The sequence below is a fragment of the Callithrix jacchus genome, chromosome 14 (assembly GCF_049354715.1).
Source record: "Callithrix jacchus isolate 240 chromosome 14, calJac240_pri, whole genome shotgun sequence".
NCBI classification, from domain to species: Eukaryota; Metazoa; Chordata; class Mammalia; order Primates; family Cebidae; genus Callithrix; species Callithrix jacchus.
Window position 1 is genome coordinate 89,807,451 of NC_133515.1, and position 25,093 is coordinate 89,832,543.

Consider the following 25,093-nt stretch of genomic DNA (forward strand, 5'->3'; position numbering starts at 1 on the left):
AGCCTGAGTGACAAAGACTCTGTCTCAAAAAATAACAAATAAAAAACAAACAATAAAAATAATGGGGGCAAGTTGGATATTCCATGGATTGTATAGTTTTCTTATCTGTGGCCTATTATTTTTATTTTTTGATATGGAATTTTGCTCTTGTCACCCAGGCTGGAGTGCAGTGGCACGATCTCTGCTCACGGCAACCTCCGCCTCCAGGTTCAAGCAATTCTCCTGCCTCAGGCTCCCAAATAGCTGAGATTACAGGCCCCTACCACCATACCTGGCTAATTTTTGTATTTTTAGTAGAGATGGGGTTTCACCATCTTGGCCAGGCTGGTCTCATGACCTCAGGTGATCCACCCACCTCAGCCTCCCAAAGTGTTGGGATTACAGGTGTAAGCCACCTTGCCCAGCCCTGATTTGTGGCCTATTAAACTCTGCAGCTTCTCATTTATGGCTCTGGCTGCTCACTGCCGACACTTCTCCTTTCCTGCTGCGGGTCTTTTCTGCTCCCCACCCTCCAACCTCACCACCCCTTCTTACCCCCAGTACACCCTCCTCTCCAGCCCGGTGCCCTTGGTCATGCACTTTCCCTGCCTGGTTTGCCCTTCCCCAGCCTCTTCTGCCCATTGCAGTTGTACCCCTTGAGATACTCTCAGCTGCCACCTCTTCTAAGAAACTTAACCCTATTCCATAACGTCAGGCCAGGCTGCTTTTCCTCTGTTCCTCTGCCATAGCACCTGTTTCATCCCATTTGGTGTGCTGGTTGCATACATGCCTGTCCCTTGGGTTAGGCCTGCTGAGTCGAGCCATTGCCTCAGCTGCACAGCCCCCACCCCAGCACCTTTCAAAGTAGAATAACAACAGGTATCACTCTATGGAACCAAATGTGTGGAGCATTTCATGTTCACCCTCACCAACCTGTGAAGTAGATGTTGTTATTCCCAACGTACATATGAAGAACCTTAGATGCAGAGAGGTTAGGTAAGTTGCCCAAGATCACACAGCTAGTAAATGGCAGCTAGAATCCAAACTAGGTTCACCTAGGCTGGGCACAGTGGCTCACACCTGTAATCCTAGCAATGAGGGAGGTCAAGGTGGGAGGATCGCGTGAGGCCAGGATTTCAAGACCAACCTGGGCAACATAGAAAGACCCCATCTCACTCAAACACACACAGACAAACACACACACACGCCCAAACCAAGAAACAAAAACTAGGTTTCTCACACCACAAAGCCTGGACTCTAACCACTGTGTTATATATGACAGGGGCTTAACAAAGTGCAGTGTCATTGTTGAATAAGGCTGCCATACCTCACCACACATGTTCTGCTTACCCATAAGCAACATTTAAATCAGACTCATTGAATTTTAAAACCCCACTGACAGGTCCCAGCTGCCTTCCTGCTAATAGATTTGGCTGTCTGAATAAGGACTACATCCTCCTGAGAACCTATCCTAGTTTTTGTTTCTAATATGCAGTCTGAGTGTTTGGTATTCATTGTATAGGTATTTTTCTCTTGGTTGGTGAGGTCTCAGATCATTTTGCAGAGAACTGGCTTTGAAATCTTGCAGTAAAGACTAGTGGGATACAGGCTGGGCACGGTGGCTCACATCTGTAATCCCAGCACTTTGGGAGGCTGAGGTGGGAAGATCACTTTAGGTCAGGAGTTTGAGACCAGCCTGGCCAACATGGCAAAACCCCATCTCTATTAAAAATACAAAAATTAGCTAGGCATGGTGGCTGGTGCCTGTAATCCCAGCTACTTGGGAGGCTAAGGCACAAGAATCACTTGAACCCGGGAGGCGGAGGTCGCAGTGAGCCGAGATCGCACCATTACACTCCAGCGTGGGTGACAGAGCAGGACTCCATCTCAAAAAAAAAAAAAAAAAAAAAGACTAGTGGTACCATTTTCAAATAGGGCTAGGCAAACCAGGAGAAACAAACAGAAAGGAGTTAATTCTAGTCTTAGAATTTACGAGTTTCTCTATCTAAAACTTTACCTTCCAACTTTCTATCTACAGGTTTATCTTGGGTTTTAATAGGTTGTTCTTCGTCCCCGAAATGTAATACACCTTCTTCCTTCTACTAAGGAAGATAATTGTACACCTTGCCCCCACTCTTGAAGTCTTAGCAGAAGCTTTGTCTTCTATATAATTTAGTATAACTTGAATAGGAACAGAATCATGAAGATTGAGAAGCGTAACCTTCTGCCGTTGCCAACACCGTGATCACAAATCATCTAGCAGTCCTAGAATAGCTGCTTCCTGTCTTATCTCAGCCTGCCTCACCAGCCATCACAGCGAGTGACAGGTTGTGCGTGAGCCCTGAGGTTCCTGACATGACATGGGAACAAACAGCTGTCAACCCTCTACAGAGGGACCCCACGGCAGACTTTTTGGTGGCCTCATCCTTCCAACAGACACACTAAGGTAAATGTGTGTTCACGGTGGTAAGAGAGATATCATAGAATTCTTCAGCCCTTCTCTCCAGTGTCTGGAAGCCAAGTTCATCCTTAAAAGACTCCATGTTCATGCTGACCAGGGGCACTGAAAAAAATTAATAAAAGGCTCTGTAGCACTTAAGCTTGCAGTTGGGTGCCTCTGCTAAGCAGGGACTGTGTCCAGGTACATTCTTTGGCTGCCTCCTTGCTCACCGCCATTTGGTTGCCTCTCTCCTCTCCTTCACCCTCATTCTCCATGCTCTGAGCGCTTCCATTTCCAGGCCTAACTCCTAACAGTCTTGACTCTTGTTGTGTGAGCCAATTATTTCCAACTCAGCAGGATATGCAGTGCAGCATCGGATAGCCCCATCACCTCTCCCTCGCTTCACTCCCGCTTTGATGAGACAGCTGCATCTCCCTAGCACAGTCACCACCAGCACCAGCTCAAAATAGTTATGTGGGGTTTTTAACTTTTTCTTCAAGAAAAAAAATGTACAAAGGCTGTTCTCTCCATATCCCAGTTCTCTGTACCTTCCCGGTTGCCCACATTTCAGACTCGCAGCAACTCTCGCCCATCGTTGTTTTTTGTTTCTCTGAGAGGGCCTCTGAAAATCGGCAGCAAAGAGGCCACTTTGTTTAATTTAAATACACTGCAGCAAAATGAAGGTAATTGTCCACACCGGCCATCTGCTACCTGGCAGGTGTCCATGAGTCAGAGAGATAGAAATGGAGACTGAAGTGTCTTCCATTCTGTTACCATGATAACAGCTTAGCTCCGAGTTTGAGTTGGGTGTGCGTGTGAAGGGGGGCGCAGTTATGAATGCTCTGCAGAGGGCATTCACTCTTCAAGTCAGGCTTTTTGCCACAAGCCTCTCTGGTCTTGTTTACCTGACTATAATGTGTACCGGGGGGATTAAAAATTCTTCTTTGTTCCATGAGGAAAAAGAAGAAAGGGAAGTCCTATTTTTGGAGCCCCTACTATGTGCCAAGCATCATGCTGGGGCCACCTAGGCATGGCCAAGAACAGTGCAGTATCATTTTCCTACTAAAGACAGTGCCTTTCTCTCTGTGCAGCTGGTCTCCTGGCCAGTTCTCTCTGCCACAGCATGTGAGTCCCTGCCTCTGTGCTCAGATGCAGAGCTGGTGAAGGATCACCATGTCCTCAGGGCACCTTCTCTGGCATCCTCTGTACCTGTTTTGGCTCCACTATGAGATTGGTATTATAGATAAGGGATTTTCATAATCCCTGTATTCTCCTTTCTCACATTTCCTTACTGGAAGTGAAATGACTCTCCTCTGGAAAATCATGGTTAGTGTCAATCGTCAGAAGTCTTAACTGATCCATGTTCCTTGTAGTCTCAGAAACACTGAGCGGTGATCCCAACATGCTCAGTTTTCTCCTAGCAGTTTGAGGCATTTGGCAGAGCCAGGGACCAGTCCTAGGCTAGCTACTGATTTTGCATGTGACCTTGTGACCTCCCTTGACCTCAGCCTCCTCAAATGTAAAATGAATGTTTCAAAAAACAAGCTGTTTTTCTGGGGTCATGAACTCTCTGAAATTGAAATTTCTGAACACTTTTCTTGGAACATGATGCATCGCTTTCTCGGGTTCTCAGGGTCTTTGCTGATTTGAAAATGAACAGCCAGCAGTCTAGAGACCTTATCAGATGGCGATGTTTCACTGGTTCTACATTTGCAACAGAATTGTTTCCAACTCTTATACAAGGGACCTCTGTTTTGAGAGAACCTGAGTCACAGGTTATTTATTGTGTTTAGTTATTGGTGAGACACATGATTGGCCTGTGCCTTTGTTACAGCCTGTACTACAACAAGATTCCACGGTCCTTGTATCAGGAAACCTTCAAACACGGAGTAGCACGTTGCAGAGCTTCCCTGGCTTCTTCAGGTGGATTGCCCTCTCCCGGCAGCTGAAACCCAGAGGCACAAGGGTCTTTGGTACGCATCAGTGAACAGCACATCCCCATCCCTGGAGCCACCTGACTAGTTCCTCTATCTTTGCAGATTTCTAGGTGTTTCTCAGGTTTCCCGTAATCTCAGGGTGCCAACTTCTGTGTGCCCCCAAGTCTCCCACCATGCTGTGTATTCTAGGCTGGTTCGTGTTGAGCAGAGTTCTTGGCAGTCTCCATGGAGAAGAGCCTGCCTCTCTGAACATAAAACACATGTGTACTTTTAAGACGAGGTGCATTTGCACAGTGCAGTGCTCCATCTTGATTTGTGGTGCCTTCAGTCTGGCCTGTGCCTGTCAAGTAAACAGAGTGAACAAACTCCAACCAGATTCAGAGGTGACTGTCAGCAGGTCAGCAGTGTTGCTGAGCACTGAAGGCTTCTCAGGCTGCATGTGTGCCACACACTCCAGTTTCTATTTATTCAGTTAGAAGAACCTTATTTCAAACTCTTTCCTGAGATAGTTCCATCTTCTGCAGAGTAGCCTGCTCCCTACCCCTCCTCAGCAGCATCATCTGTACAAGCCCTAAGTGGGCAGCAGCTATAGTACTGACTCCACTCATGAGAAAGGAAAGTTAGAAGCAGAATGTGCCATGTGACCAACGTGCTGCCGGGACCCTCAGAAGAGCATTCCTCATGGACAGAATGGTCAGAACCGAAGCAAAGTGTTGGTTCTTACCTTGTCTGAGATGAGGTTAACTTGGCAAAGATCATAGGTCACAGACTTTTATATCTGAACAATATAGTTTTTATCTAGTTGAGTTCCCTCAGCTTACAAATAAGACTGAGCCCCAGAAAACTTAAAATGCATGTGCTACAGAATCAAAAGAGCCCAGGTCTCCCGACATCTCATTCAATGCCCTTTCCACTGAAGCACGCTACCTCCTCTGTGCTCACCTGGGAGGTGCTAATAGCCAGGACACAGTCGCAGAGCCTGCAGCTTCCCCTGTTCTTCAGGGTCATCGAACTGGAGCCGAGAAATGCCTCTAGGCCCTGGTCATGACTGACAAAGTGAAGAGGTTGAGTCTTTCAGTGTCGGGATAGGTTGATGTACTCAAGTCCCTCTTCACATTCCCAAATCAGCAGAGTTTTTTTCTCGATTGTATATTCCTGCCTCTTGTCTCATCTGGAGGCCTCTTTCCTGGTCTCTTTACCTGTTCCTCTGAGGGCCTCTGGTCCTGCTCTCGTATATCTCAGAACTCCTCCACTCTCTCTCTGTTCATCAGTTGTCATCATATGGGATTGATCTAATCATGTATTTTTAAATTTTATTTATTTATTTATTTTGAGCCGGAGTCTCACTCTGTCACCCAGGCTGGGTGCAGAGGTGCAATCTTGGCTTACTACAACCTCCACCTCCCAGGTTCAAGTGATTCTCCTATATCAGCCTCCTGAGTAGCTAGGACTACAGGTGTGCACCACCACGCCCAGCTAATTTTTGTATTTTTAGTAGAGACACGTTTCACCATATTGGCCAGGCTGGTCTTGAACTCCTGACCTTGTGATTCGCCCTCCTCAGCCTCCCAAAGTGCTGGGATTATAGGTGTGAGCCACCATGCCCGGCCCTAATAATGTTATTTTTAAAACTTAACCTTAGCATATGAATTACCTGTTGCTGCCCAACAACTTACCCCAAAACGTAGCTGCTTGGGAGAACAAATATTTACCAATAATCCACAAGTATTATAACCTCACAGCAACCCAGGTGCTGTCTTTCCTGGTCCCTCAGTTCAGTGTCTCGCACAAGGCTGCCATCAAGATGTTGTCACCTCAAGGCCCAGCAGCACATGTGGCTCTTGGCAGGACTCAGATCCTCATAGTTCCTTGGACTCAGGGCCTCAGTTTGGTGCTGGCTAATGGCTAAAAGTCACCCATGGTCCCTGCCATAGGGCCTGTCCACAGGGCAGCTCTCAGAATGGCAGCTGGCTTCACTAGGATGAGGAAGCAGAAAAGAGCGAGAGAGAGGAAGAGAGTCAGAGTCTTCTATAACCTCTCCTTGGAAGTGATATCCCACTTGTCTGATTCATTAGCAGTGAGTCACTAGGCCCAGCCCACATTGAAGTGGGGAGACTACACTCAGATATGAATGCAGGGGTGGTTACGTGGGGCCATCTCAGAGGTCTGGTGACCACGTTTGCTTATCTGTCTAAAGTATCTCACATAAAGACTCACTGGTTGGCCGGGCACAGCACTCCTGTAATCCCAGCACTTTGGGAGGCTGAGGTGGGCAGATCACAGGAAGACAGGAGTTTGAGACCAGCCTGGCCATCATGGTGAAATTCCATCTCTACTAAAAATACAAAAATTAGCCAGACATGGTGGTGCACATCTGTAATCCCAGCTACTCGGGAGGCTGAGGAACGAGAATTGCGTAAACCCAGAAGGCAGAGGTCGCAGTGAGCCGAGACCACACCACTGCACTCCAGTCTGGGAGACAGAGCAAGATCCTGCCTCAAAAAAAAAAAAAAAAAAAAGGGGCCAGGCACAGTGGCTCACACCTATAATCCCAGCACTTTGGGAGGCCAAGGCAGGTGGATCATGAGGTCAGGAGATTGAGACCATTCTGGCCAACGTGGTAAAACTCCATCTCTACTAAAAATACAAAAATTAGCTGGGCATGGTGGCACATGCCTGTAAGCCCAGCTACTTGGGAGGCTGAGGCAGGAGAATCGCTTAAACAGAGGAAGCAGGGGTTGCAGTGAGCCGAGATTATGCTACTACCCTCCAGCCCGGTGACAGAGCAAGACTCTATCTCAAAAAAAAAAAAAAAAAAGATTCACTGATGACTATTAGATGTATTACTCCCTGGAGATTACTACCTGCTCTAGCACTTTTCCTGCTCTTTTCTACTTTTCATTACAGAGGAAAAAGGGCCAAAAATATGATGCATTTCATTGTCATTTAACAGGTATTTCTTAAGAATTTACCTGTGCTAAGTGCAGGGATTCAGAGGATGAAATTTCAGAAGCGAGATAGTGCTGTGATGGAGATGCACGGGGTTCTGTGGGAGCATCTCAGAAAGACCTCATCTCATCCTAGAGGAGATGGCAGTGAGACTGATGCCCAGGGACCAGCAGGAGCCAGCCAGACAGCGTGAGGGAGAGTAGTGCTCCCAGCAGAGAGAATGGCACGAGAGAGCAAGTCCCATCAACAGAGTCAAAGAACCTTTGCCACACTTTTGCTTTTTTGTCAAAACCACCAAGTAGCAGAGTTGGTTGACATCCCTTGCATGACGTATATCCCATCCAAGATCAGCTCCAGTCTCCTGAACCCGCAGCCTCAGGCCTGGCGAAAGCCCATGTATATTGGTGGGCTATCACTTGTGCCTCTGACCCACCCAGGATTGCAAACTGGTGTTACTCTACCCAGACCAGAATTCACAGAGGGCCCTGACAGGTCTGTCCTAGTTTCATTTTCACCCAGTATGATCCTCATGCCAAAGGTTGAGGTATAAGACCCATGGAGAAATAACACCTGTCCAGGAATCGTAGCTTTTCTCTTTCAGCTGCTCTGAACAAACTTGTAGAATCTGGTTTTTATCTTTCTCAGAGGGCACATGCTGGGCAATGATATCAGGAAGAGGGTCTGATTATTTCCAGGCTGACAGTGGGCAGGAGGTGTCACTTCCAGATACTAGAGCATTAGCTACCTCTGGCTGGCCACCCTGCCCACCCCTCTTTTCTCATCCCCCATCATCATTTCAATATCAAAGTATTTGCAAAGGTTCAGTGTCATGCTCTTACAAAGCAGCCTGGATGTTCACCTTGGATCCTGTGACTGACTTGCGGTCCTCAGGCCATGATGCTGGGCCCAGATCATATAGAGGGGCATTCCTGAGTCCTCACCATGTGTTTAATGCTGGCTGGGTCATCTGTCTTACAGTAAAGTATGTTAGCATTTCAGAGGTCATGGTCATTCTTTTTTTTTTTTTTTTTTTTGAGACGGAGTCTCGCTCTGTCGCTCAGGCTGGAGTGCAGTGGCACGATTTTGCCTCACTGCAATTTCCGTCTCCTGGGTTCAAGTGATTCTCCTGCCTCAGCCTCCTGGGATTACAGGCATGTGTCACCATGCCCAGTGAAATTTTGTATTTTTAGCAGAGATGGAGTTTCACCATGATGGCCAGGCTGGTCTCAAACCCCTGACCTCAGGTGATCCACCCGCCTTGGCCTCCCAAAGTGCTAGGATTACAGGCATGAGCCACCACATGCGGCCCATTCTTTTTCTTTAAGTGAATTTAATTTCCATCTTGAATTCCCACTCTGTCTGAACTGGTCACTTAATCTAGACATTTCCAGGCAAACTCTGAAACCAGTCCCTCAGAGATTCTTATCCTCCTTCCTGTGCCCTGAGGTTTGCCTATTCTGGACATTTTATATAAATGGGATCATAAATATGTGGTCTTCTGTGACTGGTTTCTTGCACATAGCATAATGTTGTCAAGGTTTATCCACATTGTACCATGTGTCAATACTTCATTTGTTTTGATTGCCAAATACTGTTCCATTCTATGAATATACCACATTTTATTTAAATCATTTATCAATTGATGGACATTTTAGTTGTTTTTACTTTTTGGCTATGTCAAATAACACTACTATGAACATTTAGGGTCTGATTTTTGTGTGGAAATGTTTAACCTTTTGAGGGGCTGCCAGTCTGTCCAAAGCAGCTGCACCATTTTACATTTTCTTTTTTGGTAGGGGGTGGTATTTGGTCTTAATTCCATACATGGCTTAAAGAAATTAAGTTATCTAAAAACCTCAGGACAAATTTATGCCTTTTATTTTGTATTCGATTCAGAAATCGTTGAGATTTCCCTAGAATCACAGTCCACAAATACATGACTGTGAAGGATTGGGAGGTGGTAATAGGACAGTAGCTTGGGAGACAAGACAGTGTCTCGTCTGGGATTGAGGTTTCAATGTTAGGAAAAAAGAACATTAGCAATTGCAGAGTGGTTACGAGAGCTATCCCTAGCACCAGTCTGTTTTTTTTTTTTTTAAGTTCCTTTTTTTTTATTTCAATAGGTTTTTGGGGAACAGGTAGTGTTTGGTTACATGGATAAGTTCTTTAGTGGTGATTTCTGAGATTTTGGTGCACCCCTCACGCGATCAGTTACACTGTACCCAGTGTGTAGTCTTATCCTTCACCCCCGCATCCTTTCACCCCAAGTCCCCAAAGTTCAGTGTATCATTCGTTGTTGTTGTTTCTGAGACAGAGTCTTGCTCTGTCGCCTAGGGTGCAGTGTAGTGACATGATCTCAGCTCACTGCAACCTCTACCTCCTGGGTTCAAGCGATTCTCCTGCCTTAGCCTCCCAAGTAGCTGGGATTATAGACATGAGCCACCACGTTTGGCTAATTTTTGTATTTTCAGTAGACACGGGGTTTCACCATATTGGCAATGGTCTCGAACGCCTGTCCTCAAGCGATCCGCTCATCTCGGCCTCCCAAAGTGCTGGGATTACAGACCAGTGTATCTTTTTTTTCTTTTTTTGAGATGGAGTCTCAACTCTGTTACCAGGCTGGAGTACAGTGGTGCAGTCTCGGCTCACTGCAACCTCTGTCTCCCAGTCCAAGCAGTTCTCCCACCTCAGCCTCCCAAGTAGCTGGGACTACAGGTATGCACCACCACGTTCAGCTGATTTTTGTATTTTTAGTAGAGATGGGGTTTCACCATGTTGGCCAGATGGTCTCAAACTTCTGATCTGCCTGCCCTCCCAAAGTGCTGGGATTACAGGCGTGAGCCGCTGCACCCAGCCCAGTGTATCATTCTTATGCCTTTGCATTCTCATAGCTTAGCTCCCACTTACAGATGAGAACATACAATGTTTGGTTTTCTATTCCTGAGTCACTTTACTTAGAATAATGGTCTCCAATTCCATCCAGATTGCTGTGAATGCTATTATTTTGTTCCTTTTTATGGCTGAGTAGTATTCCATGGTATGCATATACGACATTTTCTTTATTCACTCAATTGATGGGCATTTGGGCTGGTTCGTTATTTTTGCAATTATGAATTGTCCTAGCAACAGTCTTCAAGAGGGAGGGAGGGAATATTTCATTAGGGCTTCTTATGTATAATTCTTATGTATAATTCTACATTTTTTTAACTTATGCCATTAATTTTTTTATAATATTCCATATTAGATAAGAGAAAACTAAGATTCAGAAGTATTAATTTATTTACTCAAAAATAAGAATGCAAATTCCCATCTCTAGTGCTTTATTCACAACATAAATTTTTATCTAGCTTCCTTGTTCATGGGAAGAAGCTTCACCAATTACATAAGAAATACCTACAAATCAGTTGCAATGATTTATTCATGTATTAATTTGTTTAATCATGATTTTGTCACACAGATTTTGAATATTTGCTATTGCTAGAGACTGTGATGCTGATGTGGTTAGAGATGCATATAAATATTTATATACATAAATATGTATTTATAAATATGTATATTATGTGATTTATATATTTGCATATATATGTATATTATGTGATTTATGTATTTATATTTTTATTTTCATAAATATGTATATATTATGATACACAAACTTTTTAAAAATTAAATTTTTAATTTTAAAAAATTAAAAAATTTGTAATTAAATTAAAGATTTAGGGGAGAAGGAAAGCAAAGCACACTGCCATGTGTGTACCTACGCAACTGCTTGCATGCTCTGCTCATGTATCCCAAAACCTAAAATCCAATAAAAAATTTAAAAAAAAAAGATTTAAATTTAAAATTTAAATTAATTATTTAAATTAATTAATTTAATTTGGGTTTTTGGGGAACAGGTGGTGTTTGGTTACATGAATAAGTGTGTCAGTGGTGTTTTCTGAGATTCTGGTGCACCGTCATCCAAGCAGTGTACACTGTGCCTGGTGTGTAGTCTTTTATCCCTCACCACACCCCACCCTTTCCCTGAGTCCCCAAAGTCCAGTGTATCATTCTTAGGCCTTTGTCCTCATAGCTTAGCTCCCATATATCAGTGAGAACATACAATGTTTGGTTTTCCATTCCTGAGTTACTTCACTTAGAAAAATAGTCTCCAGTTCCATCCAGGTTTCTGTGAATGCCATTATTTCATTCCGTTTTTGTGGCTGAGTAGTATTCCATGGTGTATATATCCCATTTTCTTTACCCACTCATTGATTGATGGGCATTTGGGCTGGTTCCATATTTTTGCAGTCAGAAATTGTGCTGTTATAAACATGTGTATGCAAGTATCTTTTTTGTATGACTTTCTTCCCTGTGGATAGATACGTAATAATAGGATTGCCAGATCAAACAATAGATCTAATTTTAGTTTTTTTGGTTTTTTGAAATAAGAGTCCCGCTCTGTCACCAGGCTGGAGTGCAGTGGTGCCATCGTGGCTCACTGCAACCTCTGCCTCCCAGGTTCAAGTGATTCCCCTCCCTCAGACCCCGAATAGCGGGGACTACAGGTGCATGCCACCATGCCCAGCTAATTTTTTGTATTTTAGTGGAGATGGGGTTTCACCATGTTGGCCAGAATGGTCTCGATCTCCTGGCCTCATGATCCACCCACTTCAGCCTCCCAGAGTGCTGGGATTACAGGCATGAGCCACCACACAGCCTACTTTTGTTCTTTAAGGAATCACCACACCATTTTTCATAGTAGTTGTATTACGTTACATTCCCACCAACCGTGTAAAAGTGTTCCTTTTTCACTGCATTCAAACCGACATCTGTTATTTTTTGAGTTTTTTATTATGGCCATTCTTGTAAGAGTGAGGTGGTATTACAATGTAGTTTTGATTTGCATTTCCCTGATAATTAGTCATTTGAGCATTTTGCCATATACTTGCTGGCCATTTGTATATCTTCTTTTGAGAATTTTCTGTTCACATCCATAGTCCAATTTTTGATGGGATTGTTTTTTTCTTGCTGATTTGTTTTCTTTGTAGATTCTGGATATTAGTCTTGTGTCAGATATATAAATTGTGAAGATTTCCTCCCACTCTGAGGGTTGTTTGTTAACTCTGCTGATTATTTCCTTTGCCGTGGAGAAGCTTTTTAGTTTAAGTCCCATCTGTTTATCTTTGTTTTTGTTGCATTTGCTTTTGGGTTCTTGGTCATGAAATCTTTGCCTAAGCCAATGTCTAGAAAGGTTTTTCTGATGTTATCTTCTAGAATCTTTATGCTTTTAGGTCTTAGATTTAAGGGTTTGATCCATCTTGAGTTGATTTTTTGTATAAGGTGAGAGATGAGGACCCAGCTTCATTCTTCCACATGTGACTTACCAACTATCTCAGCACCATTTGTTGAATAGGGTGTCCTTTCCCCATTTGATGTTTTTTGTTTGCTCTGTCAAAGATCAGTTGGGTGTAAGTATTTGGCTTTATTTCTGGGTTCCCTATCATGTTCCATTGGTATATGTGCCTATTTTTATACCAGTGCCATGCTGTTTTGGTGACTGAGGCCTTATAGTATAGTTTGAAGTTGAGTAATGTGATGCCTCCAGATTTATTCTTTTTGCTTAGTCTTGCTTTGGCTATGTGGGCTCTTTTTTGGTTCCATATGAATTTTGGGATTGTTTTTTCTCATTCTGTGAAGAATGATGGTGGTATTTTGATGGGAATTGCATTGAATTTGTAGATTACTTTTAACAGTATGATAATTTTCACAATATTGATTCTCCCCATCCATGAGCATGGGGTGTGTTTCCATTTGTTTGTGGCATCTGTGATTTCTTTCAGCAGTGTTTTGTAGGTTTCCTTGTAGAGGTCTTTCATATTCTTTGTTAGGTGTATTCCTAAGTATTATATTGTATTTATTTATTTTTGCAGGTATTCTGAAAGGGGTTGAATTCTTGATTTGATTCTTGGCTTGGTTGCTATTGATATATAGCAGAGCTACTGATTTATGTACAATAATTTTGTATCCTGAAACTTTGCTGAATTCATTTCCAGTTCTAGGAGCTTTTTGGATGAGTCTTTAGGATTTTCCTTTTTTTTTTTTTTTTTTCCTTTTTGTAGAGAACAGAGTCTCACTATATTGCCCAGGCAGGTCTTGAACTCGTGGGTTCAAGCTATCCTCCCACCTCTGCCTCCCTAAGAGCTGGGATTACAGGCGTGAGCCACAGTGCCCAGTGAGTCTTTAGGATTTTCTAAGTAGACAATCGTATTATCAGCATGTGGCGACAGTTTGACTTCCTCTGTATCGATTTGGATGCCCTTTATTTCTTTCTCTTGTCTGATTGCTCTGACTAGGACTTCTAGTACTATGTTGAATAGAAGTGGTGAAAGTGGGCATCCTTGTCTTGCTCCAGTTCTCAGGGGAAATGCTCTCAACTTTTCCCTGCTCAGTATAATGTTGGCTGTGGGTTTGTCATAGATGGCTTTTATTACATTAAGGTATATCCCTTCTGTGCCAATTTTGCTAAGGGTTTTACTCAAAAAGGGATGCTGGATTTTGTCAAGCACTTTTTCTGCATTTATTGAAATGATCATGTGATTTTTGTTTTAAAGTCTGTTTATGTGGTACATCAGATTTATTGACTTACATATGTTAAACCATCCCTTCGTTCCTGGTATGAAACCCGTGTGATCATGGTAGATTATGTTTTTGACAACGCTGTTGGATTTGGTTCACTAGTATTTTGTTGAGGATTTTTGCATCTGGGATATTGGTCTATAGCTTTCATTTTGTTTTGTCCTTCTCTGGTTTTGGCATTAGGATGATACTGGCTTCATAGAATGATTTATGCAGGATTCTCTCTTTTTCCATCTTTTGGAATAGTATCAATAGGATCGATACCAATTCTTCTTTGAATGTCTGATAGAGTTCAGCTGTGAATCCATCTGGTCCTGGACTTTTTTTTGGGCAATTTTTTGGTTACCATTTCAATCACGCTGCTTATTATTGGTCTGTTAAGAGATTCTATATCTTCCTGGTTTAATCTAGGAGGGTTGTATATTTCCAGGAATTTATCTATCTCCTCTAGATTTTTTTTTTAATGGAGTCTTGCTCTGTCACCCAGGCTGGAGGGCAGTTACTCGATCTTGGCTCACTGCAACCTCCACCTCCCGAGTTCAAGCAATTCTGCCTCAGCCTCCTGAGTAGCTGGGATTACAGGCACCCACCACCACACCCAGCTAATTTTCATATTTTTAGTAGAGACAGAGTTTCACCATGTTGGCCAAGCTGGTCTCAAACTCCTGACCTCATGATCCGCCACCTCGGCTTCCCAAAGCACTGGGATTACAGGCATGAGTCACCATGCTCAGTCTAGGTTTTCTAGTTTATGCATGTAAAGATGTTCATAGTAGCTTTAAATAATCTTTTGTACTTCTGTGGTATCAGTAGTAATATCTCCTGTTTCATTTCTAATTGAGCTTATTAGGATGTTCTCTCTTCTTTTCTTGGTTAGTCTTGCTAGTGGTCTATCAATTTTATCTTTTCAACGAACCAGCTTTGGGGTCATTTATTTATTTATTTTAGAGATAGAGTCTCCCTCTGTCACCCAGGCTGGAGTACAGTGGTACAATCTCAGCTCACTACAACCTTCACCTCCTGGGTTCAAGAGATTCTCCTGCCTCAGCCTCCCAAGTAGCTGGGATTACAGGCACCCACCACCACACCCTGGTAATTTTTATATTTTCAGTAAAGACAGGTTTCACTATGTTTGCCAGGCTGGTCTCGAACTCCGGACCTCAAGTGAGCCACCCCTTAGCCTCCCAAAGTTCTGGGATTATAGGTGTGAGCCACTGCGCCCAGCCTGTTTCATTTATCTTTTGTATCTTTACTGTGTGTGTTTCAATTTCATTTAGTTCTGCTCTGAGCTTCATTATTTCTCTTCTGCTGGGTTTGGGTTGGGATTGTTCTTGTTTCTCCAGTTCTGTGAGGTATGGCCTTAGATTGTCTGTTTGTACTCTTTCAGACTTTTTGATGTAGGCATTTAATGCTATGAACTTTACTCTTAGCACCGCTTTTTCTGTATCCCAGGGATTTTGATAGGTTTGTCACTATTATTCAGTTCAAAGAATTTTTAAATTTCCATCTTGATTTCATTGTTGACCCAACAATCATTCAGGAGCAGATTATTTAATTTCCATGTATTGACCTGGTTTTGAGGGTTCCTTTTGGAGTTGATTTCCAGTTTTATTCTAGTGTGGTTTGATAGAGTACTTGACATAACTTTGGTTTTCTTAAATTTACTTAGACTTGTTTGATGGCCATTTTACATTTCTATCAGCAGTATAGTAGGATTCTAATTTCTCCACATTCTTGTCCTACTTGTCTTTTTTATTATAGCCATCCTTGTGAGTGTGCAGTGGTGTCTCATTGTAGTTTTGATTTGCATTTCCCTAATGTCTAATAATATTGAGCATCTTTCCATGTACTTATGGGACATTTATATGTCTGGAGGAATGTCTATTCAGATCCTCTGCCCATTTAAAAATATTATTTGTCCTTTTATTATTGAGTTGTAAGAGTTCTTTATATATATTAGATATAGATCATGTATCATATATAATTTACAAACATTTTCTCCCTCTTTGGGGGTTGACTTTCACTTTCTTGATGGTATTCTTCAAAGCACAAAAGTTTTACTTTTGATAATGTTCACTGTGTCTAGCTTTTCATGGCTTGGGCTTTTGATGTCATACCTAAAAAGTTATTGCCTAATCCAAGATTATAAAGCCTTCCCCTATGTTTTCTTCTAAGAATGTTATAGTTTCAGCTCTTATGTTTAAGTTACTGATTCATTCTGAATTGAATGGTCCATATGTTGTTTAATGGTACCCTTTGAAAAGCAGTTTGGCTGGGCCCAGTGGCTCAGGCCTTTAATCCTAGCACTTTGGGAGGGTGAGACGGTGGATCACCTGAAGTCAGGAGTTCGAGACCAGCCTGGCCAACATGGTGAAACCCTGTCTCTACTAAAAATACAAGAGTAGCTGGGCATGGTGGCATGCAACTGTAATCCCAGCTACTCGGGAGGCTGAAGCAGGAGAATCAGTTGCACCTGGGGAATGGAGGTTGCAGTGAGCCGAGATCACACCACTTCTTAAAATTTCAATGAAAGCCAGTTTATCTGTTTTGTTTTTACATATCATGGTTTGGGTGTGATAGCTAAGAAATCTTTGCCTAATCCAAGGTCACAGAATTTTCTGGTGTTTTCTTTGAGACGTTTTATAGTTTTAGCTCTTATAGTTACTATGATCCATTTTCGTTTTAGCTATTGTAGTTACTATGATCCATTTTGATTTAGTTCATATTTATTTGTATCACGGAAAGATCTCAGAAAGCATGCTAAGTGACCGAAGCAAATTGCAAAGTGATATGAGCAGTACAATATTATTCATGCAAAACTTAAAAGCATGAAATATCATCTATTATTCATAGTTATATATGCACATATAGGTTAAAAGTTTCACACCAAAATCTTTGATAATGGTTGCCTCTGAAGAGATGAGAGGAAAGAGCTGGTGGTCAAAGCTGTCTTCAGATTTCTCTGCAATCTTTTTAGGTTGAAATACATTTGACAATATGAACGGTTACCGATTTGGGGTAGATGGTTTATTATGTTGTACTTTTTAGAATTCTGTATTTTTTTTAACTTCTCAAAGTACACACGCACACACACACTATTCAAAGTGAGAACCACAGAGAACAATCCGTTTCTGTTGCATTCGGTGGCCACACAGTTGGAGCACTGCGTTGGGATGTCGTGCATCCAGCCTGTCCACCTGTTCAGGGCCACTTCTGTTTGTATGTGGGGTTTCTGAGCTGGATCCCCAGAATAACTATCTTCATTTGAACTCACTGTCACACTTTGGCTTATATTTTTTCCAGTTTTGCTTCCACAGAAAACCCTAGTCTACCTGCCACACTGTTCCTATTGCTCTGAAGAGCTGCAGAGCCCACATCTCATTCAGCGGCCCTTGATCACTTTTCTCCTTTTATTTATTTTATCCCATTGCTCCAAACTTTCTCCACAACTCTACCAGGGCCTCCCAAGAAAAGCTTGGTGTCTGCTTACCATGTGACCTTTCAAACCTCGTCTCCATGGGGCGGCCCCGGACAGCCTTGCTGTGCATGTGGCAGGACGGGCCTGACAGCCCCGCTTGCAGCCTGTAGCTGAGCTCCCCACATGCTCAGAGCATGCCCTGGGGAAGTGGGGGCGCAGCCTGCAGAGTGTGCACTGCCACCCCTGGAGTCAAGGGCTTCTTCCCATGCCTCCCACTGGCGAACTGTGTGGCCTGATACAACACTCTCACTCTTTCCATTCTTCTTCTCCTTCTATAAAATGGATATAAAAATATATGCTATGGCCTGGCGTGGTGGCTCACACCTGTAATTCTAGTACTTTGGGAGCCCAAGGCAGGCAGATTGCCTGAGCTCAGGAGTTCAGGACCAGCCTGGGCAATATGGTGAAACCTCGTCTCTACTAAAAATACAAAAAAATTAGCCCACTGTGGTGGTGCACGCCTGTAGTCCCAGCTACTCAGGAGATTGAGGCAGGAGAATCTCTTGAACCCAGCAGGTGGAGGTTACAGTGAGGTGAGATTGCACCACTGCACTCCAGCCTGGGCAACAAAGCAAGACTCTGTCTCCAAACAAGACATATATACACATATAAATACGTACACACACACACACACACACACACACACACACACACACACACGCCCTTTCCACTCAGGTTGCTGGGGCTGTCAAATGAGAAGGTGTACATGAATGTGTTTGCAAATAAAATGAAAGTCGTTTGTGTGTTACTTCCCACTCTGGAAGCGAAGCCCTTCTAGAGCCCTGGCCCAGCTACGCAGCTCACTGTGTCTTCCTGAGAGCCCTCCGCCCCTCTGTGCCAGCCTCTTCTTTCCCTGCCATTCTTGGTCTGTTCTTATAATGTTCTCCAACCACCTGCCCTTCACGCCCCCTTCCTTTTTCTCTTTTCTTCTTCTCTGCAGTCTTGGAGGCAGCCTGACTCCTTCCTTTCAAATACGATCTTATACCACTGAACTCTGATGTCCGTTGGCTGGCTCCAGTTGATGGAGAAAAAGGACTTTCTTCCTTCCTCAAAGAGGTCAGGTACTTGCGATAACGTGTTTTCTCTTTGAATCTCCAGGCTCAGGCCACAGGGTCACCACATACATCGCCCACCCACGGAGGCAGCCGCCCGATGCCCATGCCTGTCCGCTCCACGTCTGCCGGCTCCACCCCCACCCACTGTCCACAGGACTCACTGAGCGGAGTTGGGGGAGACGTGCAGGAGGCCTTCGCACAAGGTGAGTTTCTGGAGCAGAGTTTGCCGGGAGCTGAAGGGGTTTGGAAACATGGATGAGATTCCTGCTGAGGTTTTTTCCATTTCCTTTTTGTGCTCTTAGCTTTGAGTGATCAGATTTTCACCGACAGTGTAAATAAGTCAGGTGCTGGCCCCTCTCATGAGACGGGCTGGTCTCCAGCGGGAGGGCTGCAGGCTTCCGATGTGTGCCAAGAACAGGCCTCCTGGGGTTCTCTGCCCTTTTTTCTGGATTATGGGAAGTGCTTTGTCCTTTGGGCTTTGTGTCCTCCAGAGGAATTGGATAGAATAATTTGATGGCCTAGAAGGGACTGTAACAAGCACTGTACCTGGGACCAAGCTAAAAGCACAGTGCGCATGGCATTGCTGGAGTCATCGGAGGAGCTGGTGGCCAGCAGTATTAAGTCGTTGGGTAGGGGTTCAGAGGGAAGTCCTGCAGGGGCTGGGGATGAGAAGGAGAGGTGGTGGTGGAGAGTAGAGCCCCCCGACCCCCAGGGCTGAGGAAGACCTCAGTGGATTGCTTATTCTGGAACCCAGCTCTTGATTGTGTGGTGACCCCAAAGCATGGAACTGACAAGATGCTGCTGCCCAGGTGGAGAGGGCAGAGGGATAGGGACCAGTGGATCAGTGCCTCCTGTCTCTGATGTGCCTGGGAGCGGGTGGAGCTGCTGCGGCCCCGTCTCCCCTTAGGTATTCCACACCTGTGTCCTCGAGCCTGGCAGAACTGAGGCGTTTGCCCGACCATCTCTTCTCCATGCCCACCCACACTGCATCCCCATCTGCTCTGCCTCTCCTCAGGTACGAGGAGAAACCTCCGCAATGACCTGCTGGTGGCAGCTGACTCCATCACCAACACCATGTCATCCCTGGTGAAGGAGCTTCATTCAGGTGAAACCCAGGGCTCCCACCCAGCTTCCCGGCCTCCCCTTCCTTGCCTATGTCCTCTCACTTCCTTGCCGCCAGTGCTGGCAGAACCTCACCACTCAGCTCGCACCACCCTATCTCACCACCCAACTTTGTCTCCTAGGAACACTGGATGTCTCCACCCAGAGAGCCTCTCACACAGGATCGCATAGGGGCGATTGTACATTCAGGCTTATCTTAGGAGTCATCTTGTGGAGTGAGCTGAATTTAGAGAAATCCAGACCTTTAGGTGCAGTCAGTCTCCTTCCTTACTTAACTCATCTTCCATCTGTGCTTCATCCACAGCCGCTCTCTCCTTAGGCCTGACCGACCGTCTCATTCTGAAGCTTCCCTGGAGGTCTGGAGCCGGATCAGCCAGGAAAGCTCTGGACCTTCCCCTGCTGCCTTTCTGCTCTCTCCTGTTTCTTTTGGTTTTGAAACCTATTCCCTCCTTTTGTCCGTGGCCAGGCTCTGATTTCACCTGAAGTTCATGACCTGAGTCTGTTGCCTCTTCTGCACCTCGTGTTCCGCTCATCTGTGACGTCTTTCTCAGTCTCTCCATCACTTCGCCACTTCAGTGACTTACCAGAGACCTTCACCTCGGGGCATTTCACCTTACATAAAAACCAGGAAAGAGCCAGAAAGTAAAAGGCCATTAACGTATTGTCCTATCTCCAGGAATCACTAATGATTCCACAGCGATGGGGTTTCCACATTTCTTGTTAAACTAGTGGTTTCCCTTCCTAAGCCTGTAGGTCACTTACACTGATGGCTCTCTTTTGTTTCTTTCCACCTGATGTAGTGCTTTTAAATACCTTGAATTAGCTTAACAGGGTTCTTAAATAAAAATGTAAAGCAGTTTTTCCATGAACCATTCAAACACATACACTTATTCAAACACTCTCAGGGAAGGCAAGCCTTGGGCATTTTTCAGCCCTTCGCAGGAGAAGGCACACACGGTTAGGGTTGTCATGGGACCAGCCAGGGCCCCCAGCTCTGCTCTCAAGTTGGCCTCTTTTCATACAGACAAAAAATGAGTGCATGGCCCATGCTGGTCTTTCCAGTCAAGGTCAGGTGCTGCTTCTCCTGTTTGATGGTGCCACCCTCTCTGTTCTAGCGCTTTTTCTCAGCCCCTATCAGAAGTACAGCCCCCTCCACACACATAAACACAACAGGTGACAGCCTTCGGGGTGAGCTCACAGGTGACTGGAAGGCACTTTCCCTAATAGAGCTCCAACAGATGCCAGAAAGCCCAGTTTTAGAGGAAATTTCTTAGGGAATTTTGGGCCATGGAAATTAACTACACTTGTACCTCATAGCCACTTATTAGAGTTTATGCAAAATAAGTGGTATCTGCGCTCATTGTGCTAGAGTGAGAGGTCATCAAATACCATAAGGCATATAGAGACCAAATAGCTTCACAAAAATTAAAAGTTGAAAGGAATACTCAGCAGTCTCTCATTGTAGGAGAGGATGGTTTCAACAAAATGATGTAGTATAATTTGGAAGGTACCTCAGAGAGCACATCGTCCAGTCCCTTACTGTAGAAATGTAGCGTATGCTTCTCAGGAGAGTGGTCTGCCTGAGGTGGTGCAGCTTGAATTGGGAAAACTGGTCCTAGAAGTTGGGGGCTTCAGAGCATTAAGCATTGTCCTCTCCAGGACAAGACATCAAAGCCAGAGTCCCATGAGGCCCCTTTCCCTGATGCTGTCCTCTCAGTCACTGAAGCCTGTGGGTAGACATGGACCACAGCCACACGTGGCACAGTATCCCTCTAGCATGCAGACACAGATGCCCTTTACAGGTGAGGGTGCCAGTTTCTCAATGAATGGAACAGCTTCGCCCAACACCAGCACGTCTTTACTGTCTTCTTGACTGTGACTACAGGTTTTTGTTCCAATGAGAGGACATATTAAGATTATCTTTACTTATATTCTATACAGTGTATACACAGTATATATACATAGCTTGTACTCCTCATATTTATAAATTTTTTATAATGGAATCCTAGCATTGGAAAGGATCAAGGCCAGCATGGTGGCTTACCTATAATCCCAGCACTGGGAGGCCGAGGTGGGTCTGATCACCTAAGGTCAGGAGTTCGAGACCATCCTGACCAACATGGTGAAACCCCATCTCTACTAAAAATACAAAATTAGCCAGGTGTGGTGGTGGGAGCCTGTAATCCCAACTACTCAGGAGGCTGAGACAGGAGAATCGCTTGAATTCAGGATGTGGAGGTTCCAATGAGCACTCCAGCCTGGGTGACAAGAGCAAAACTCCATCTCAAAAAAAAAAACAAAGAATTGGACAGGATCTTAGAAGTCATTTAATCCAACTTGACCCAGTACAACAGTTCTCTGAGTATTTCCAGCGAGCTCATTCATGACCAACTCTAGTCACTGGAAAGTTCTTTCTTAGTGGGGAGCCAAAATCTGCCTTTCTGTAACTGATTTATCCCTGTTCCCTCCTCTAAAGCTACCCAGGATGAGCCTAGTGCCTCCTCTGCAGGCTGGCCTTTCATGGGTTGGATGGCAGATGACATGACCCTCCCTAGTCTTCTCTTTAGACAGCTACACCCAATTCTTCAGCCTTCCCAACCATGACATGGTTTACTCTTCCCAGCCTGCTTGACCACACCAGGATGTGGCCATTTTCCAAGGCCCCTATGTAAAGTGCACACCCAGGGCTGGGCACCCTGCTGTCCATCACGGGGGCTCCTTTCCCTGCAGACCACAGGGCATCTGTGAAACTCTTGAGTGGGCTCCTGGAAAAGCACCTTAGACAGCATTAGCGTTTCCCACATAGCGCTTTGCACTGTGTGGTCATTGTACGTTTATCATCCACTAAAACATCTGGATTTTTTTTTTTTTTTTTACAGAAACTGGTATTGATCTGGGTATTCCCCACCATATATTTTATGGTTGCTTTCTTAAACCTGAATACAAGACATTAGACATCTCCCTGGTTGTCACCACCTGAGGACAGACAGGCATAGAACAGAGACACACACCCCCCACCCCTGCCCGGTCAGGAAACTGAGTGATGTGACTGCACTTCTCCCTGTGGGCTCCCGGCTCACCGGCTCCTATTCAGCATTGCTGGGCGTGGGCCACGCAGGTGCAGACTGCGGAGCTGAAGCACCCTTGGGGCCTGCAGCCAGGAGCTTAGCTAGGGTTTCCTCCCGAGCCTCAGCAGTTGCTTTGTTCCCCCTCCTTCTGTACTTGCACTGTGCTGAAGGGTCACTGGCCTCCTTGGACTTGTTTTCACAGCAGAGGAAGGTGCAGAGGAAGAAGAGGAGAAGATGCAGAATGGGAAAGACAGAGGTAAAGGCAGCTCAACAGGACTCCTAGTTTGAATGGGGAGCCAGAGCCCATGGATGAACTGCCCCCGACTTTGTTTCTGCATTCCTTCCTGCCACCACCTTTCCCAAAGCTTCCAGACCCAAGTTCCCTCTGCCCACTTTCCTCATCTGACAGGTTTCACCTTCCAGGTGGTAATGTCAGCCCGTCAGCAAAAGCTTCCTGATTTCCTGATCCTGGGATAGGTTGTTGGAATACAGGAAGGAGATACAAGTAAAACATAAAACATGACTCCCTTGACGGGAGAAGTTTATGATCGTTAAGAAAGCAAAACTAAAAATGTGAAATAGGAGATAAAATGAAGTGGCAAAAAATGCTAATCATAAAACTTATATGCTGACATGTAAGTATAAAAAGGGTTTCTGAAAAGGAAGAGATTCTTGTGGGCCAGAATAGCCCAATGGTTTTGTGCCTTCGTGGAAGAATAAAAGCAAGAAGGGAAGTGGTCAGCAAAGGACAGTAATGCCTTCCTAGTTTCATTATATATCAAACCTGTTTCATACATGACATCTGGGAAGATGTGCGTGGAATGATTTTCTTGTGTGATGATATCATCTAATCCTCAACAACACTGTGAGACAGATTCCAGTATCCCCATTTCACCCATGAGGAGACAGGCTCAGAGAGATGCTGCTCATGTTCATGTTAATGGCAGACATTAGGCCAGGTGCAGTGTCTCACGCCTGTAATCCCAGCACTCTGGGAGGCCGAGGTGGGCGACCACCTGAGGCCAAGAGTTTGAGACCAGCCTGTCCAACGTGGTGAAACCCTGTTCTCTATTAAACATACAAAAATTACCCAGGTTTGGTGGTGCATGCCTATAATTGCAGCTACTCAGGAGGCTGAGGCAGGAGAATCCCTTGAACCTGGGAAGTGGAGGTTGCAGTGAGTCGAAATTGCACCACTGCACTCCTGCCTGGGCAACAAAGAGAGACTCTGTCTCAAAAAAAAAAAAAAAAAGGCGGAGATTAGGCTTGAACTGGGTCTTTCTGGCTCCAGACTTCATGCTCTTAATCTTCATCCTTCTATGTTATACTGAACAGAAAACAAGATTCTCTTTGGGCATTTGAGGGTTAGCTGTTCTTTCTGCCATGAGTTAATATGTTGGCTGCTGGATTCCTCCTAAATGCTAGCTCCCCCAGGCAGAGATTTTAGTCTGTTTTGTTCATGTTGTGTTCCCACTGCCTAGAACTGCACCTGGCACTTAGTAGGAGGTCAGTTAATGAACAAATTAGAAATAAATGGGGTGATGAGACAGTACCTTATCAAGGGAGAGAAATGGAATGGCTGGTCACCCCAAGGAGGTGAAGGTAGGGAAGGCAGGAAGGATGAAGAGGAGCCAGCCCCAGCCCTCTGACGGAGGAATTCTGAACAAGGCTCAGGGGAGTGAAAGAATCTGCCAGGTGATAATGGCACAGCCTGAGTTTAACTCCAGTGCCCGTGCTTTAGTCTGAGCAGAACTAGTAGACAAAGCGAAGTGGAGTGGTCTAAGGAAGGGTAGAAAGAAGTCAAGAGGGAGAGGCAGGTAAGGAAGCTGTGACAAGGAAGGGAAACCCCTGGGACAGAGGTCTGGAGCGTTGTTGGCCTATTGGGGCTGGTGTGGCTAAGAGAGGGAGGTCTTTGGAGTCTCAGGGGGGCAAGGAATTTGTCAGCAAGGACACTGAAACTGCTGAGGAAGAATATTCTGCAGATTCTGAAATCATCTTGTGAGTCTGAACTAGGCGGGGGAGGAAGTGGACAACAGCGCCAGTGAATTGATGAGAATGACATATTTGGCATGAACGCCAAAAGGTCAGACTAGGCTGGGCATGGTGGCTCACGCCTGTAATCCCAGAACTTTGGGAGGCTGAGGCAGGAAGATCACTTGAGACCAGGAGTTTGAGACCAGCCTAGGCAACACAGCAAGACCCCATCTCTACAAAACAGAAGTCATTAGCCGGATGTGGCAGTAAACACCTGTAGTCCTGGCTACTTGGCAGGCAGAGGCAGGAGGATTGCTTGAGACCAGGAGTTTAAGGCTGCAGTGAGCCATAATTATGCCACTTCATTTCAGCCTGGGTGACAGAGCAAAGCCCTGTCCCTAAAAATAAATAAAAGGTCACACTAGAGAGCAGTAGTGTTTTAGACATCCAGAGATGCTTCATAGATATATACAAAC

At 44.8% G+C, this 25,093-nt stretch overlaps 1 protein-coding gene across 43 annotated transcripts in view; it reads left to right on the forward strand.

Annotated features, from left to right (window-relative positions):
- The window catches only part of DTNB (dystrobrevin beta), a 307,598-nt gene that overhangs the window by 278,693 nt on the left and 3,812 nt on the right, over nucleotides 1-25,093 (forward strand). For 20 of the 43 annotated variants that reach the window (XM_017964498.5, XM_035273002.3, XM_078349777.1 and 17 more), the window contains 3 exons: nucleotides 18,497-18,656; nucleotides 19,469-19,558; nucleotides 22,846-22,899. In XM_017964498.5, coding sequence (XP_017819987.1) covers nucleotides 18,497-18,656; nucleotides 19,469-19,558; nucleotides 22,846-22,899 — 304 coding nt within the window. The remainder of the gene's footprint in view (nucleotides 1-18,496; nucleotides 18,657-19,468; nucleotides 19,559-22,845; nucleotides 22,900-25,093) is intronic. The other 23 variants (XM_078349770.1, XM_078349773.1, XM_078349782.1 and 20 more) reach the window with 3 other exon arrangements.